Source organism: Zalophus californianus, chromosome 8 (assembly GCF_009762305.2).
Source record: "Zalophus californianus isolate mZalCal1 chromosome 8, mZalCal1.pri.v2, whole genome shotgun sequence".
NCBI lineage: Eukaryota > Metazoa > Chordata > Mammalia > Carnivora > Otariidae > Zalophus > Zalophus californianus.
Window position 1 is genome coordinate 112,525,961 of NC_045602.1, and position 17,938 is coordinate 112,543,898.

Consider the following 17,938-nt stretch of genomic DNA (forward strand, 5'->3'; position numbering starts at 1 on the left):
TCTCCCTCTACCTTACACTTTTCTTTCCCTTTCTTTGCATCCCTGAGGGGCTTTCTTTTTGTGTGTCTGGATCTCTCTCTTTCTCCCATGGGTGTGTGAGCGTGTGTTGCTACTTCTTTCCATCTCCGTTTTCTTTCTCTGTTCCTCTCTTGTGTCTTTTTGTCCTCATCTCGGTCTCTGTTTCTACCTCTTTCAGTGTGTGTGTCTCTCTTTCTCTGTATGTCTCTTTCTGTCTTTCTCCGTGTATCTCCTCTCTCCTCTCTCCCTCTCTCTCTCTCTCCCTCCCCCCCCCCACTCCTCTTTCTCCGTCTCTCTGTATCTCTGTGCCTTTCTCGCCCTCACTTTCTCCCCTCCTGCCTGCCCGCTGCTCCCTGCGCCTGGCCTGCCCCCACCGCTGCCGGTTCAGGGGAACGTGTGCGGAGCGATTGTCCTGGGGGACATTTGATGGATTAGAGCGCTGAACAGTTCCATTGCTAGGGGACCACCTGATCTCCTCCAGCCTGCGTCCCATATAAAGCCGGCAGCCGGAGTGCTGAGCACAGCTCCAGCGATCGCCTGTCTGCGCGCCGCCGCCGCCAAGCCCGAGCGGGAGCCCGAGCCAGAGCCGGGGCCGCCGCCACCGGTGCCGGCTCCGCGCTGCCGCCCGCCTGCCGGCCCGCTGGGAGCTGTCCAGTGCTGAAACCCCGCGCAAACAGCCAATCGCGCCCGGCTGGCCGCCTCCCCCCACCGGGGCCCCACGCAAGTGCCCCCGCCGAGCCCCCCGCCAGCCGCACCATGCCGCGCTCCTTCCTGGTAAAGAAGATCAAAGGGGACGGCTTCCAGTGCAGCGGGGTGCCGGCCCCCACCTACCACCCCTTGGAGACCGCCTACGTGCTGCCTGGCGCCCGGGGGCCGCCCGGGGACAACGGTGAGTAGGACCCGGCGGGGGGGGGGGGCGCTGGGGGAGGGAGAGGGAGGGGAGTTCGGGCCCTCCCCAACTCGGGCCACGAGGAGGGGTGCGCGCGGCAGGGAACCCCGGGAGGAGATTTCCCTGGCTGTGTGCTCCTCCCGGGCTTCCTGAGGGCCGGGCGGGCGGGGCAGGGGCTAGGTTCCTACAAAGGGAAAGTCGCAGGGTCGATCCATCCCACAGCCACGCGCCAGCCCGGACTTTGAAAGTTGTGGCCCTAGAACGTGGCTGGAGTGAGGGGTGGTGAGAGAATGGAAAGAGAGAGCGGCACCTACGAAGGGCTAATGCTGAGGGGCTAATGCATAAGGCAGTCTGAGGGTCCCCTCTCCCTGGTGGAGGGAAGGAGGCTAGCTGCCTGAGTGTACTGCCCTGGTGGGAAAGATAAGCGAGCCAGGACTACGAGTCCCTGGGGAGACAGGGCTGGCTCCTTGGGTGTAGCGGAGGGGGGGGGAAGCCCTCCTTCCCTTCAAGCCTGCTCCCCCTGGCGATGCCAGACAAGTGTTCCCAAGCCCCCTCTCTCAGCAACTCTTTTGTTACCCTCAGCCACATGCCTGCCAAAGGCTGGGCCTGTCCTGGGGGCGGCAAGGAAGAGGGGATTTCTAGGAGGGGTTCCCCCAAAGTGGCTCCTGGTCCCCTGGGCTGCACTCCCTCCCCACTCCAGCTTCTCAACCCCCTCCAGAGCCAGCCCTGCTGCTCCTTATAAGTTCCCCACCCCCAACACACTCCATCTCTTCTCAGAGCAAGTTCCTGCAGGGACAGGGGTTTGAGGGACAAGAGAGGTCATTCAGCCTCAGAAGGGGGTGATCTCTGAAGGGTGTGGAGAAGAATCAGAGACTGCTTCTGTAGACCCCATCCCCCATCGAGGGAATCACAAATCACAAAAGGGTTCTCCTATCATGGCCCATACCAGGCAGGTGTCTGGAGAAGAGACATCCCTTTGGCAGTAAGAAATCTGACATCACATGTGGCATCAGCTTTGGGGTGTGTGGGGAGGGGAGGATGAAGGAGAAGAGGAGAGGGGAGGGGAGGGGAGAAAAAGAAGAGAAGAAAGGGTTGAGGATGTGGGGGGGGGGAGCTGAGGTGGTGAAGGCGGAGCCCGGGAGGGTGGGAGTTTCCACCTTAGGGATTTCCAAGCACTTCACCCACATTCCATCACTCTATCAAGCCAGGTAGCAAGAGGGCGCTGGGCAAAGGGCTCTGTGACCTCATCAAGGTCAAAGAAATTAGGGAGTGATCAAGGATACAGCTACAGCCCCTCAGCCTCAGGCCTCCCCCAGATCCCCCAGAGAACCAACCCCCTTTTCCTTTGCCCTTATGTCCCTTATTCTACTGTCCTCTTTTCTTGACCCAGGCCCTCTTGGGGTCGAGGACAGGGGCCCAGGGATATGGCTAGGCTTGTCTGAGTGCTGGCAGGACAGAGGGTGGACCTGGGACGGTGCCAGTGCTGGGGAGTGTGTGTGCTAGGATCTGGGTAGAAACTGAAATGCCTGCAAGACTAGGATGTGGATCCCTTGGGGGACTGACACAAAGCCCTGGGCTCCCACCCCCTGAAGCCCCCATGGTCCTGTCCCCAGGCCAGTTGAGGAAACCCAGAGAAGCTTAGAGAATTTCTTATGCACAGCCCAAACTGCAAACTATTCCTCAGGAGGGAGGCAAGAGTGCCTTGCTTTGATTTCCATCCCAAAATGCTTTGAAAGGAGCCCTTGAGTGAATGGTGGGGTCAGGGCAAAAGTTGGGGCAAAGCTATCAGCAGGGGTGTTCCCATGGGGGTTCCACCGGGTTTGACACCCTAGAACCACCCCCTGTCTTTGGCCCTCTCCCCCAAAGGGCTCTAGGCCAGCTCCCTAGCCTCCAGAGAATTCTCAGGCTGTCCTGACAGTCTGATATCTGGCCTGGAACTCTGGGAGACTAGGTCTCTGACTTGCTGTGTGACCTTGGGCAAGTGTCTTCCCTTCTCTGGTCCTCTGTCTCCCCAGCAGTGGAAGAGTTTGGATGCTGAACCAAGTATCCTTCCGACTTTGACAAGCTCAGCTTTTGTGAAGGTCAAGTGTGAGATGGGAGGCACTGGAGATGCCTGGATGAGGGTCTAACAGAATGCAGGGGGCCACTGTCAGGATTTCTGTAGGATTCTGTTTACCATCCAATGCCTAGCTGAGGGTGGTAAAGTTTCTGAGACCAGGTATTTCTTGGCTTCATTCTCTGTAGGATGCCCCAAAGTGAGGACAGGCACCCTGGTCTAGCTGCTTTGGCAGTGTCTGCAGGAAAGGGTTAGTGCCAGAGACCAGGGGGTGACCCTTCAAGCCTGGGTATGGCTGGGAAACACAGGGACTGCCTCATCCTATTTTCAGGGGCCTCTCTCCTATCCCTGGGGTGTGGCTAGACTGGACAGTGAAGGCTCCCTCATCCCATGGGTGGGCAGGGTGCTGGGGGTCCTTAGAGAGTCTGCTGGCTCCTAGTGGCCCGTTGTCTCCGCTCTGCCGGAAATAACCTTGCTGAGCGTTTGAGGGAAGTGTGAAAAATTGCTGAGCCGACGTTTTTCTCTCCCAGCGTGTGTAAGTGTGCTGGGTAAACAAGGAGAAAGAGAGGAGGGGGGGAGGTGAGGAGATTGAGGGAGGGAAGGAGGGAGGGAGGAGGAGGGAGGGGGAAGGGGGGAAGGGCCTGGGGCTGGAGATAGTTCCAGTTATTAGAAAGATCCTCTTACAAGCCATTCCTGCAGCAACGGCTACAGGGTCAGGATGAGGCTGGTGGGAGGGGAAGCTGGGGAGGGGTGTGGGGAGGGGGCCTGTGAATGCGGAGGTCAGGAGAGCCACAGGCTCCCAACTGATGGAAGACACAGGGCCCCAAATAAAAGAGGTGTACTCCCAGCTCAGGGAATGCCTGGGAGTGCTGAGGATTCCTGGAGGACTCCTCCTCCTCCTCCACACACACACACACACACACACACACACGCGCGCGCGTGCACACGCACACACGCGCGCGCATACATGCACACACACACACACACACACACACACACACACGCACACAAGCGATGCTCTTCTTTGCCTCCCTGCTCCCTCCCTTTTCAGCCTCTGAGGGCCGGGCAAAGGGTGCGGCAGGTGCATCTGGGCTCCAGGCCTTCCCCCAGCCCAAAGAACCCCTAAATAGGGAAGGGGAAGCCTCCCAAATGGAAAAACCTCTAGGCCCTTCTGCAGAGCTCCCCAAAGAAGGGAGACCAGATTTAATTCCAGCATCCTGTCCAATACAATGCCTCATTTCGCCCCCTCCTGCTCCTCTTGCTCCTCCACTGTTTTCTGCCTCAGTGCAGCCTTCCCTTCCCCTCCTCTTCCCTGAGTGATTCTGAACACAGATTCAGTCTTCTGAAATGCCAACTCACATCCTCCTAACCCTCTCACACCCTCGCCCTCCAGCTCCACCGAGCCCACCGCTTTGCAGGCCCTGGGCCCCCACCCTGGGGAGATGCTGGGGACTCTTAGCCATCCCAGAGCAGGCTGCTGCTCATCCATCTGCAGGGCAGCAGTCTCCATGGACCCCAGCCGAAGACATCTTCACTGCCTACTTCCCTCACACCCTCACACCCTCACTCTGAACTCCAGCCGGGCTCCCTGTCCCCCTTTCTCTGTAATCCCAGCCTAGTCCTGCCTCCATACTCCTTCAGAGTGCATCTGACCCAGGCAGATGAGGGATCAATGCCAATCCAATAACACAGTTGTCTGCCCTCCACAGCTACATTAAGCCTCCCCAGCAGGCCGGGGAAGCACTCCTACTCTTGCCCATGGGCTTATCTAGTTGACCACATTACACCAGCGCCCACTTCCTCTCACTCCCTCTGATGGCGCCAGGGAGTCGCTCCAGGCCAGGCCTGGAAGCCCAGCTGAAAGTCCCCAACACATCCACCCCACACCTCAGAAAGTCCATCTTGAGAGCAGGGATGCAAAAGGGCTGCCCCAATCCCTTGGCAGAGGGAGCCCAGAGAAGGCTGGGGAAGTGCCCAAGGACACACAGCAGGCCCATCTGGCTCTTCTTTAACTACCACTTCTCCCAGCAGCTCAGTCTTGGTCTAGGTCCAAGATCCAGGTTAGAGACATGTCAGAGGTCCAGGTTCAAAGTCCAGGTCCAATGTCCAGTCTAACATCCAGGTCCAGATCCAAGATCCAAGCCCAACAACCATGTCCAGCTTTAAGTCTAGGACCAGGTCCAAGGTCTAGGTCCAAGGTCAATGTCCGAGGTTATAGGTCCAGTCCAAGATTCAGACAAATTCATGTCCAAGTTCAAATTTCAATGTCTAAAATCAGGTCCAGGTCAATGTTCAGGTTCAGGGTCCACGACTAAGATCCAGATCAAATTTCTAGTCCAAGGTCATGTCCAGGTCCATTCTCAAGGCTTCCCAGGTTCAAGTCTTAGACCCACCATTAGCTTTCTCTGTGGCCCTGGACTAGTCTTCCCTTACCCCAGCCTCAGCTTCCCTTTCATGAACTCAAGCAGTTGAACTTGATCTCTTTCAGCTCTGACCTTCTAGGGGTCCATAAATCTGACTTTCCTAAGAATTTGTCAGTGGGAGTGTAGAATAACATGGCCTGTGTGGGATATAGAATCTGGGGCCCACGGCCTCCCTGAAAGCCTGGGGTCACAAGGGGGACATGAAGGGCTGGAGCTAAGCATCCACTCTTTAAGCAGTCTCAGTTTGTGGTTCCTGAGGGAGAAGAGTACATCAAGTCCCTATGTCACCACAGCAATTTACACATCCCAAAGACTCCCTGTACCCCCAACCCCCCCCACACAGTCACACACTGTAGGCAAAGGGCAGTGAGCACAGGGGAGGATTAGCTCCAACCTACAAAGGCAAATGAGGCCAGGGAGGCCCATCACTCGCATGAGGTCACAAGGGCATAAATGGTGGACCCTGTCACAACTCCCTGGTGAGTGCTTCATCTACATGTTCTAGGGACCCCCACAGCCTAGAGGCCTCTGGGGGGCACGTGAGAGAGATGAGGACCTCTGGGGGGCACTGCTGAGGAGATGGGGCCCCCAGAGTCTCTGACCTCCCTCCCAGCTGTCTCTAGCTGCCAGCGTTTGGATAGGAAGGGAGGCTGGAATAGGCCCTCTGACTGCACCCTTCTGGAGCAGAGAGAGGGTAGGGCAGAAAGCGGGGGGCTTGGAGAGCCTGCATGCATTGTGCAAGGGCCTGCTGAGATTCCCCCAAGGGAACAGGAGGCGGCTCCACCAGCCAGTGCTAGGCAATTCAAGACCCTTAGCCACCTACTCCTAATCTCCACAACCCCTTGAAAAATCTTTCTTATTGATTCCTGCAGAGCTGTGGACCTCCCTATGGGCCACAGGAATTGGGTCACAGTCAGGAAAAAACAGAGTATGTGGGATTTCTGGAGGGGGGGCGGGGCGGAGGGACTCTGGAATCCTCTAGACACTCCCTGGGCCTGGGTCAGTGGGCATCAGCCCCACACCCTACAGATGTGGTCACGTTGGGCCAGACCTCATTCTGTCCCCTGATCATCTGGACTCAGGGACCCCCTCCCCAGTGGGCAGGTGTACCAGCTGCCAGGCCCTTGCAGGAGGTGGGTGTCATTTCTGGTCCAGTGCCCAGGGAACAGCTAACAAAGATGCTATAATAAGGGGAGGGGGAGGTACCAGCCCCTTTGCCCAGCTCTGTGAGCAGACAGGAGAAACTATTTTTATCCCGCTTTGCTGCTGACAGACCTGGCTTTCTGCTCAGCTGGCTGGAGCTGATTCTCGAGGCCCGAGGCCCTGGCACAGCAAGAAGCAGCTCTAAATATACCCATGCAGCAGCCCCTCCAGCTCCCACCACCAAGCGGGGCTGGGCCCTCCTCAGAAAAGTGGGCCACCACCAGGCCCCTCTCTGTTTCTGCCCATCTCAAGGCAGGGAAGTGGGACTGGGGCTGGAAATGCCCTGGAGGAAGTCTGGGACCCTGGGAATCTGGGAGAGACTGGGAAAAGGAGTCCAGGACGGAGAGGAGGGAGGCTGGCCTAGCTCTTGTGTGAACTTGCTTTGTGACCTGAGGTGGGTCAAGGCCCCCTCTGGGGCTTCAGCTTCTGTAGGGCCCTGGAGGAAGTGACTATCATGTTCCCTTAGACAGGAGCTAATGTGCACAAAGCACTGAACAGGGCGCCTTGCACACAATAAGTGCTCAATAAGTGTCAATCATTACTTTTATTACTTTTATTTGCAAAAGTTTCCAAGGGGCTGGAACATTTTCTCAAGCAGCTGCTCCCCAGCCCCAACACCCCATCATCCCATCAGACACAGGCCAACTAGGTGGTGTTATCTGAAGAAACCCACTGCCCCTTTTCCCCACCAACTATAAACTTCCCACCCCCAGGAGCCTCCATCCAGTTTGGCTATTTTGGAAAAAACAGACTCTGGAGGGTTGTAAGCCTAACTCCTCTGCCAGTGACCTTGGGCAAACCTTCTCCCCTCTCTGGGTCTCCAGGCCTCTGGGCATAGCATAGTGCCTGGCACAGGGGGAGGCTCAGGGGAAGCAGTGGTAGGTAGTAGTGGTGGTTATCTATCGGAGATGCCCCCGCCCTCACCCCAAGGGGCCAGACTGTTGGATGAGACTGTGTCTGTGGAGCACCTAGCGCCTTAATCTTCACAAAATTCCCTTCCCACCACTCCTTTAGGAGCAGGATTCTTAATTTTTTAATGGATTCTGGACCTTCCATCTAAAGTATTAAGACTCGTAGGCAGAGAACACCAGAAGTCATTCTCTGATGACATGTGCACGGTATCTCCGTATCTCCAAAGTATCCTTCCAAGTGGCAGGGGTGGCTCTGGTCCCTATCCCTCAAATAGGGGCTCTGAGCCCAGAGAGGCTGTGTGACTTGCTCAAGGTCACACAGCTAGGATATGGGTAAAAGAGCCTGGATGAGAGCATTCCCTGGCCTTCTCTCTGGATCCCTGGCCGTTCCTGCCTCTATCGGGACCCAAACAGGAGAGCCCTGTCTCACCCTGTCAGATGGAGGACAGGCAGCTAGGCCATCTCTGGTCACCTGTGGAGCAGAGGAAAGCGTCTAAAACCCATCTGAGTTCCACGCACAGTTAGAGCACAGCTTAAAGTGTCCTGAAGGGTTCTCCAGGGTTGAGGACCAGAGAGGCGAGGGGGTTCGCCCAAGGTCACATAGCAGCCTGAAACACCTGTGTGTGTCTCCTTCTACTCCTGGTAGATTAGAAGGATATCACCAGGAAATGTAGGGATGATAATGACGACAATAATAAAAGCAGCTTGAGAGGCTATTGTGTGCCAAGCATTGTACTAAGCACTTTATATGCATTAATTCATTTAATGCTCTTATGAGCTCCCTTATACATATGTGGCACAAAAAAGGGTAAATAACTTGCCAAGGTCACATAGACAGGGAGAGGTCTAGGCTGATCTGAGGAGGATGAGGTGGAGTTGAGGGGGGGGTTGGGGGTGTGGAGGACAGGAAAATGGGCGTCCCTGAGGATCTATTCAGCCACGGTGCAGAAAGAGTCTTTAAAGTATACCAGTCAACCTTCTTCCTATACAGACCAAATCCAGAGAGGTTAAGTAACCTGGCCAAGGTCACAAAGCAAGTTAGAACCACCTCATCCTAACATGACCATGCAAATTCTCATATAACCCCCAACTCCCCCCCCCCACCCCCACCACCCCTGCTGAGCTCCACAGCTGCTGGGAATCAGGTCTGGCCAGCACTGCCTGTCCTGAAGGCAGTTCTGCATCCATCCCAAGGCAGAGGAGCAGCCTTTGTTTGAAGCACCCCTATTTCTATGTAAAGAGCCCCCCAGCGACTGGAATACGGTGCTGCAGTGCTACAGGCTGCCACCAGAGGGCACCACGGGCAGAAAGCCCAATTTGAGCGAGGACTTGCCTGGTTCATTGAACTCTTACTACCCACCAAAAGTTTCCTCACCTGAACATGATGTAGAAATTACACATCCTGAGGAAACAGAGGCCCAGAGAAGAACATCAAGATGTGTCTTGGTAGGTGCCAAGAAAACTGCAGCACAGAAACCCATCTGGGGAGATTATTATTACTAATAATAACAGCACCCATGTATTGGGGGTTTGCAATGTGCCCAACACTGGGTTGGGATCCTGGCTCTAAGTTACTTGCTGGGCATGTTACTTAATTACCTTGTGTCTAAATTTCCTGACCTGTGTAAGGTGGTACCAACTGGAGTCATGAGGATAGAATGCATTCATGTATATAAAGCCCTTAAAATAGCATCTGACACGTTAAGTACTCTAGGATGTTCATCATTATTTGTTCCTTTTTCACTTACTGTTTGTTTACTCATGGACTCCTTACTACAACTGTATGCATGCTTACATTATCCCCCATTCCACAGCTGGGGCAAGAGAGGCACAGAGAGGTCAAGCAGTTTGTCTAAGGTCACACAGCTGGGCAAAGTTGGAACTCCATTCAGGCAGCGTGGCACCAAGGTGGTGCCCTTAACCAGTATGCCATCCTTATTTCATAACAGAACATGGGAGGCACTGGTCACATGATCAGTGATCCCCTGCAAGTGGATCCTATAGTATCTATCCCCTGAGGCACAGAGAGGTGCATGACTTGCTCAAGGTCATCCAGAATCTCTGCCAGGAATCAAGTTGTCCCAAGACCAGGTAGACAGAATGGCTTGTAATAGATCCTGCCGGGCTGGGGAGTGAGGTTGGCCTGGCAAATCTTTATCACCATTTATCACCATTTCACAAATACTTATGGAGTGCCCACAAGATGGGGCACTGGGGATAGGAGGTGAACCACCCAGCTATAGCCCCTTCCTTGGGGACCTCTGGGGGTTTGGAAAACAAGGGGAGCAATGCAGTGGGTTCCAATCCTTGCTCCATCCCTTGAGCAAGTACCATCACCACTCCATACTTCCATTTCTTTATCTGTAGTAGAAGTGTTTCTGTGACATGTGGTCGGATGATGGGAGTGAAGTGCTGAGCACAGAGCCTGGCATGCAGTAAAGTGCTCAGTAAATATTAGCTATTATTATCATTATTCTCAGTAGTTACAATGGGAAGAAATATAGCAGAGAGGGGAGGTCTTGGAGTGCCCGACAGGTATTTCACTTAGTCTGAAACCAATGCTCCTTGAATGTCCTGGGGCCTGAGTACAAGGCCTGATTCCTGGAGTGGGAGGTGGGGGGCCTCCAGACGAAAGGCAGACAGGAGGGGAGGAATCGGCTGCTGAGAGGCTGGGCAACCTTCCCTCCCCAATTAAAAAACTGCCAGCACCATTGCCTTCTCTGCAACCAGAGCCCCTCCCTACTGAGTCATCCACCCCCACCATCCCCAACCACTTCAGTGTGCAGAGGGTCCTGTGCCAACATCTGAAGGGAAAGAAGAAAAAATAAGGGGCCTAACCTTGCCTTCAGGGCTGGGGGACAGTCTCCACAGACTTCACTCTGTGACCATCCCAGATTTCAGATGAGAGGAAAAGGTACAGAGTCTGAATGAGGCAGGCGGTTTCAAGGAAGGAAAGCTCTGAATCCAGTTCCCTGCTTACAAAGTCCTCTCCCACCCGCTTTCTTGTGTGGGGGAGGCTGGATGGGGTGTGGGGAGAATAGGTCTCAAGGTCAGAAGGAGAGGGTCAAATCTGCTTTGCCATTCCCCAGCTTGAAACCTTGGAAAGGGGCCTCACCTTCATTGTTCTCCAGGAATCAAAAGACAATGGAAACATAACCTTGGTGCCAGGTTGATAAGTTTGTGCGTATCTGCCAGAAATTCTCCTGGGAGCCCAGACCCCAGGGTCCTCAGGGAGGGTGCTAAGACCAGGCTAGGCCCTGGGGGGTAGAGGGGGGAGACAAATCAGGGTGGCCCCTGCAGTTGGGAATCCCCTGGAAGAGCCTCAGTCAGCCTGCCCACCAATCACACAAACCCAAGGTAGACAGGATTTCTGGTCCAACTCCGAAGAGGAGGGAGGAAGAGGGGGAGGTGAATTCGCACAGGGAGACTCCAGAATGCTTCTAGTGGAGCTGGGAGCAAAACAGACTTGGGAGCAAGTACAAGGAAGTCCCCTTCCTAGACCACCTATTACTTGCCACACACCTGACCTCTTAAATCCTCTAGCAATCCTGGGAAGTGGGTCTAACAGGATTTTTAATTCATTTATGCAACATCTACTCATTGCACACCTTTTTTGAGCCAGGCACATGCTGGGCACACAGATCCAGCCCTTGGAAGCTCATAGTCGGGTGGGGGAGGCAGACAATTAAATAATCTTCAGTGAAATCACTTTTTCAAGCAAGTAAAAAGCGTAATTATAATAGCTAACATTTATATAACAATTACTGTGTGCTCACTCCCTCTCTCTCTCTCTTTCCCGATTTCCTTACACGGAAAATGGGGATGATAACAGTAGCTACTTCGCAGGATCTGTAAGGGTTGAATGAGTTAACATACATAAAGCACTGAGGCAGAGCCTGGTGCACGCTTAATACACGCTTCTTTTCATCACTTAACTCTGCCCTTCCAAAGACTCTGGGAGGGACTGTCCAAATATAAGCTCCATTTTGCAGATGAGGAAACAGATTCAGAGAAGTTATAGCAAGCACCAGAACAGCAGAATGTTGTTAGAATAAAGACAGCATGGCCTCTGGCGTCAACCTGCGAAGGTCTGAATCTTGGCTCCATCACTTACTAGCTGCGAGTTTAGACTCTTTAGGTCTCTATCTGTAAAGTGGGTGTAGTAACAATAAGACTTTCACTGCGTGGTTGTGAGCACTTAAGAAGACAGTGAACGCACAGCCGGTAGAACCATAGGGGCACCGTGCTCCAAGAAGGTGGCGTAGGGGTTGTTTTCATCCTGGCCCAAGGAGGAAGGATCTGAACCCAGGCAGGGCGGAGATGCACGACAGGGACCACTGTCTTACCGGCAGCCAACGTCTCCCAAGAGCGAGCACGGGGACGCCGCGCTGGAGGGCGCGGGGAGTGACCCGCCCTCGGCAGCGCCTCACCTTCGTCCCCGCTCCCTTCCCGCCCCTGCAGGTTATGCCCCGCACTGCCTGCCCCCCAGCAGCTACGATGCGGACCAGAAGCCGGGCCTGGAGCTGGCGCCTGCCGAGCCCGCCTACCCGCCGGCGGCGCCGGAGGAGTACAGCGACCCCGAGAGCCCGCAGTCCAGCCTGTCGGCGCGCTACTTCCGCGGGGAGGCGGCCGTGACCGACAGCTACTCCATGGACGCCTTCTTCATCTCGGACGGGCGCTCGCGGCGGCGGCGCGGCGGGGGCGGCGGGGACGCGGGCAGCGCGGGGGACGCCGGGAGCGCCGGGGGACGCGCGGGGCGCGCGGGGGCGCCAGCGGGCGGCGGGCACCGGCACGCGTGCGCCGAGTGCGGCAAGACGTACGCCACGTCGTCGAACCTGAGCCGCCACAAGCAGACGCACCGCAGCCTGGACAGCCAGCTGGCGCGGAAGTGCCCGACGTGCGGCAAGGCGTACGTGTCCATGCCCGCGCTGGCCATGCACGTGCTCACGCACAACCTGCGCCACAAGTGCGGCGTGTGCGGCAAGGCCTTCTCGCGGCCCTGGCTGCTGCAGGGCCACATGCGCTCGCACACCGGCGAGAAGCCGTTCGGCTGCGCGCACTGCGGCAAGGCCTTCGCCGACCGCTCCAACCTGCGCGCGCACATGCAGACGCACTCGGCCTTCAAGCACTACCGCTGCCGCCAGTGCGACAAGAGCTTCGCGCTCAAGTCCTACCTCCACAAGCACTGCGAGGCCGCCTGCGTCAAGGGGGCCGAGCCGCCCCCGCCGCCCCCCGCCGGCCCCGCCAGTTGAGCTGCCCGCTGCCCTCGGGCCCCCCACCTCCGCCTCCGTCCTCTCCGCGCCCCAGCAGCGTTTCCCTGCCCACGCCCCTCGTGGGGACCCCCCCTCCCAGCCCGGAACTTTTCTCTCCCGCCCCCCAGACCCACTATTCACCTCTGGCACTGGCTTCCCCAGCGCACCCCGACCACATCGTCCTTTCCGGTCCCGAGACTCGGACCTTGACCCCCCTGTCCCCGCCCTCAAGGCTCCCAACTCAGGCACCAGGTCCGCACCTCTCCCGGGCCGCAGAGCCGGAAGTTTCTCCCATCCAGACCCCGCACCTCTCCCCTTCCAACTTTCAGACCTTTCCTCTCACTTCTCAGCTGAGTCTCTCCTACAGTTCCTCTATTGGAACCCCAGTCTAAGGCCCAAACCTACCTTTGACTCTCAAGCCTGTCCAGTCCACACCGGTACGCAGGCCCTGCAGCTCCCTCCCAGGCCACATTCCAACCCCCGACCCTCCTCCTGGCCTCTGCCAAGTCTTCCTGTACGTGTGCCCATCTAGGGATCTAATCCTCATCCCTCTTGGGAGTCCCCAGTCTGTCCCTGACCCCCTCTGTACCCTGGCCTTAGGTCCAGCCTTTCACACACCCCTCCCTACACCACTCTCACATACATTTCCCGCTTAGTTCCTGGGGCCTTCTCAACCACTCCCACGCCCTACTCTCTCCAGACCCCCTCAACCCTCCACAACTCTCACCCCTTTGAGTTCACCTGACCTGGGGCAGACTTGAGGGGCAGTTCAGGCCCTGCCCCCTACCGTAGTCCTCCTCTCACCCCAGGACAGCCCCTCCCTGGGCTTCCAGCCTCTAGCTGCCCTCTCCCCAGATTCTCTGAGCACTTTCCCCCACCCCCAGGACTACAGGTACCCCTCCTTATTTGTTGGGGGGAGTCTGGGGCACCTCACAAATGCCCTTCCCCCTGTCTGGCTGGGCCTCTCCAGTTATTTATTTGTTTATTTATTATTTATCTATTTATTATTATATTTAATCTCTTGGCCTCACCCAGGGATTGTCTGGCTTCCCCAGCTGGACTGGGAGGTCAGGGAACCAGGCAAGGAGAGGGACAGCAAAGGCCATAAAAGGCTGTCCCCCCACCACACACACACCCCCCTCTTGGGGAGTGAGGGAGAAGCCTCACCCTCATCAGAGCCTGAACTCGCTGGAGAAGGGGGCACGAGAATGGGAGGGGTAGCCTGCTGACCCTCAACTGGGGGGGGAGGGGTATGAGGAGGTCCAGTCATGGGGCAGGTCCCCGCCCTCCTGAGCCTTCCACTCCCACTCCAGGGAGACCGGAGAGAGGAGTCTCCTCGATTTATTTCCTATTTATTCCTCTTCTCGAGGGACCCCAGGTTCCAGGGACCGACTGAGCCCCGGACCCCGCTGGGGCCTCCGGCCCGCTCCGCTCCCGGGAGGAGCGCTCCCTCCCGGCCACTTCTATGCAACTCTCCCGGGCAGAGGGGCCGGGGCTGCCAGCTGCCCCGCCCCGGTGGCCGCCACTACCTCCCCCGCCGCGCTTTTGCATGCCCGGGCGAGGACCGAAGCACACACCTCCGCGCTCACGGGCCCTGGCCCCCTCTGCTTTAATTAAGCACACGCCTCTGCCCCATCACTAGGCGCCCAGCTCTGGGGGCAGGAGTCCCTCCCTCTCTCCCCCATCAGCCACAAAGGAGGGTGGAGACTGGAGGGGCCGCTGGAGCCCGGGCACTTCTCTAGGGCTTCTCAGCTCCAGGCCCGCCCGGGGAAGGGAGGCAGCAGGGATGGGGGGAGGGAGAGGGGTCGCAGAAGCAATTACGGAGGGTGTTGACCCTGTAAATAGGAACTTCCGACAGCAATAATTTTCCATGCATGCTAAGCCTTTTGGCCATATTTTGTATGAGCGCTTGGCGCTCCCCCTCCCTCTTCCTCCTCCCCCAACTCGCACCCCAGACCCCCATCCTTCCTCACCTCCAGCAGTATTACTTGTAACGCAATTCAGGGATATTAAAGGGACTTTGGCCACTCACCAGAGCCTCTAGATCTTGTCATTGGGGAGGGGTGTGGGCAGGGCGGGCAGCTGGATTTTTTTTTCTTTTTTCCTTTTTACATTTTTTTAAACATACTAATCTTGTTAATTGCAGCTAGATTTTTTTCCACTCCATTTCCCTCCCTCTAGCCTGACCACCCTGTAGCTGCCACCAGGGGTCACACACTCTGGGGGGGGTGAGGGTGTCCTTTGACATCCACAGAGTCCCAGGCATCCTCAGTCCTAAATATTCCTTAAATACTGGGGTTGCAAACTCAAAGATTTCAAGAACCAGATTAATAGCATGAATGAAGCAGGTTCCTTTAATACATTAGGGAATGTTGGAACCTGTGATTAACAGGAAAGATTGTGTCTCACCTTAGAGAATTCAAGTTAACTATACCTGCCAAACAAATAACAACCGTGAGCCAGATTTGTCTCTTGACAGCCAGTTTACAACCCTATTTCTTCCCCATTTCATCCCCTGCTGCTTTGGCCGAATTTCTGGCCAGCCCTATTGGTCACACCTGAGCAAGTACATGCATGCAAAAAGGTCAACTTTGGCTCAGCAGGCAAAGTTGTCCCAAAACAGTAAGCTGCCCCTAGAGCCAGTGAACGACTTGTCTTCAAAAGTGTTCAGGAAGATGTTGAACCGCCAATCCATCCTCCTTGCCAGCTACCTTGGTGATCTTTCAAAATACAAAGAGGTCCTTGCCTTACTAAAAACCTCACTGGGGACCATCACAACACGCCACTTAACTCCACTACCCAGCATGGACCCACTGAGAGGTGAGGCCCATGTGCTTTGAGGGCTGGATGCCAGGCTGCAGGCTGGAACTCCATCTCCCCTGGAGCCATCTTTTGGGATGCCTCCTTTTGTGAGCAGTACACTCAACTTTTAGACCTTCATCTGGTGCTCATCTGCCTTTCTCTTCACATACCCCTGGACAGGCAGCTATAATCTGAGCGATGTGCTACATGACTCCAGCAATGAGAGCAGTTTGCCCCCTGGGCTTTGAGGAGCCCAGGAACCTGTTGCCTTCCCTCGCCAGCCACACACAGTCCTCTGTGGCTACACAATGCTTCGGACCTGAGGTTGCATCACTTACATCTGCCTCAGATCCAGGGGGCAGAACCCACTCCAGACCCACATTTTATAAACATCTCATTCCATGTATTAAATCCCCTTAAAGCAGAAAGTGCTTAACACGGGGAACTGGCTGCTGACAAAATTGTGGGAAGGACTGAAGGGGAGAGCCCTCAGCTGGACCCCCTAGAAATTCCCCACAGAACTGGCCCACCAGGGGAGCTGCCACCTCTTCCAAAACCAGCCAGGGGCATCAGGCGGCTCACTGGAACTACTGAGTTCAGGAACACAGCAGTATTGGTGGGACCCAGGAATCAGGAGGCCCCTGCCACCGCCTTTCAAACTGTCTCCTGTCTCCCACTGTGCTGGCAGCTCAACACTGGAACACCGGTACAGAAAACTTGGGGCTCCATGACCACCTTGCCAGCAGCCAGAGACAAGGCACTAAGAAAATGGCGCCTGCCCACTTCCACCATCCAAACTCCACAGAAGTGCATCTAACTGGCCAAGCCCAATTCACTGTCATTATCCTTGCTGCAGGGAAGTCTGAGAAATGTAGTTTTTAACTCTGCAACATACAATACAGAAGGCACCCTAGAGGGAGGTGGGAATGCCTGCTGGGTACCCACTCTCTACCTCCTGTCCTTCCCTCCTTGATTGGCAGCCATGCAATTTGGGAACTGAACATCAGCTTAAGGGGTGGTCCTGACTGGTCGAAGAGTAATCCTGTCCCCCGTGGGCTGATAAATGGGTCTATGACTCAATTCTGGCCAAAGAAGCTTGAGGAGAGGCTCACTGGAAGCTTTCAGGAAAGTTCGCTTCTCCCTCTCCTTTAAGAGAAAGGAAGCCAAGTCTCTCTTCCCCCTGAATGTGAACAGGGAAGCATGTCATCTTGTGACCATGAAAGGAACCAGCCTTCGCCTGAAGCCCACACCCTGGAGAGCAAAGCGGAGGGATGGAAAAAGCCCATATCCCCGATGACATCAGGGAGTGCCGAAAAAACCGCCCTAAAGCCCACTCATTATGCTGCCTCTGGACTTCATGGTGTGTGACATGAGTGTCTTTACTTGTTTAAGTCAACTGGATCGGCCCGTTACCCGCAGCCCTCGGCACCTCAACTGGCCACACATTCCAGGCTGCTTCTCACAATTCTCTCAAAGACCTCCACGACCCAGCTCTGGTTCTCCTCATACCTGTCCGGCTGCTCCACCTAGCGACTTGGCGGACTCCTGTTCCTATGCCCAAGGAAGGAACCCAGCTCCGGCTCCTCCTTGTACGCTTTGTGTTCCACAGGGTTCTCTCCCAGACTCTCCTCCTCTCACTGTACTCTCCTGAAACCCATGGCTTCAATTTCCACCCACAGGCAGATTCGCAGATTTACATTTCCAATTCCAGCCTCCTCTCCAAGCTGCAAATCCGTATCTGCCTGCAGGCCCCCTCCACTCCGATACCCCAACAGCACAGACTAGCCAAGTCTGAGGCTGCCTTGTGCTTCTCCAGGGTTCCCCCACCTCCTTGGATAGCACCAGCACCCATCCAGTCTTGCAGCCAACAAAACCCAGAAGTCATCTCTCCCACCTCTCTCTCCCCATCCTAGCATCTAGTCGGATACCAGCTTCTGGCGATTGTTCCTCTCCATGTTCTCAGTGTGCCCCCCCTAGTCCACAGCTACCATCATCTCTTCCCAGGACCGGCCTTCTCACTCGTCTCTCCAGATCCATTCTGCCTCCCCCACCTCCCTTCCTCTCTTCACAGCAGCCACAGGGTTCTTTTAAAAAATGCAGGATCTTCTTTGATTGTGTCACTACCACCCACCACCCCCACTTCCCTGCTTAAAGCACTTCAGTGACCTCCTCTGTGGGGAGAGAGGGAGTGGAACGTGCTTAGGATGACTTTTAAAGCCTTCTCTGGTGTGGCTCTTTCCATCATTCCAGCTGAATCTTCAACTGTGTGACCAGCTGCCTCTTTTCAGCACTTTTGCTCTCTCCTGCCACAGGGCCTTTGCATAAACTATTCTCTCCACCAGTGATGTACTCCATCTGCACTGCTATCACTACCATCCTTACTA

At 55.7% G+C, this 17,938-nt stretch overlaps 2 protein-coding genes across 6 annotated transcripts in view; one reads left to right on the forward strand and one right to left on the reverse strand.

Moving 5' to 3' along the window:
- FAM110A (family with sequence similarity 110 member A) overlaps positions 1-12,949 on the reverse strand; it is a 122,222-nt gene extending 109,273 nt beyond the window's left edge. For all 5 annotated transcript variants that reach the window (XR_003524492.1, XR_003524490.1, XR_003524493.1 and 2 more), the window contains exon 1: positions 12,894-12,949. The gene's annotated coding sequence lies outside the window, so the exon portion shown is untranslated. The remainder of the gene's footprint in view (positions 1-12,893) is intronic.
- SCRT2 (scratch family transcriptional repressor 2) lies at positions 775-12,752 on the forward strand. Its single transcript, XM_027620770.1, has 2 exons — positions 775-907; positions 11,962-12,752. The coding sequence occupies exons 1-2, from the start codon at positions 775-777 to the stop codon at positions 12,750-12,752; spliced, it is 924 nt and encodes a 307-aa protein (XP_027476571.1).
- Positions 12,950-17,938: the final 4,989 nt, after the last annotated feature.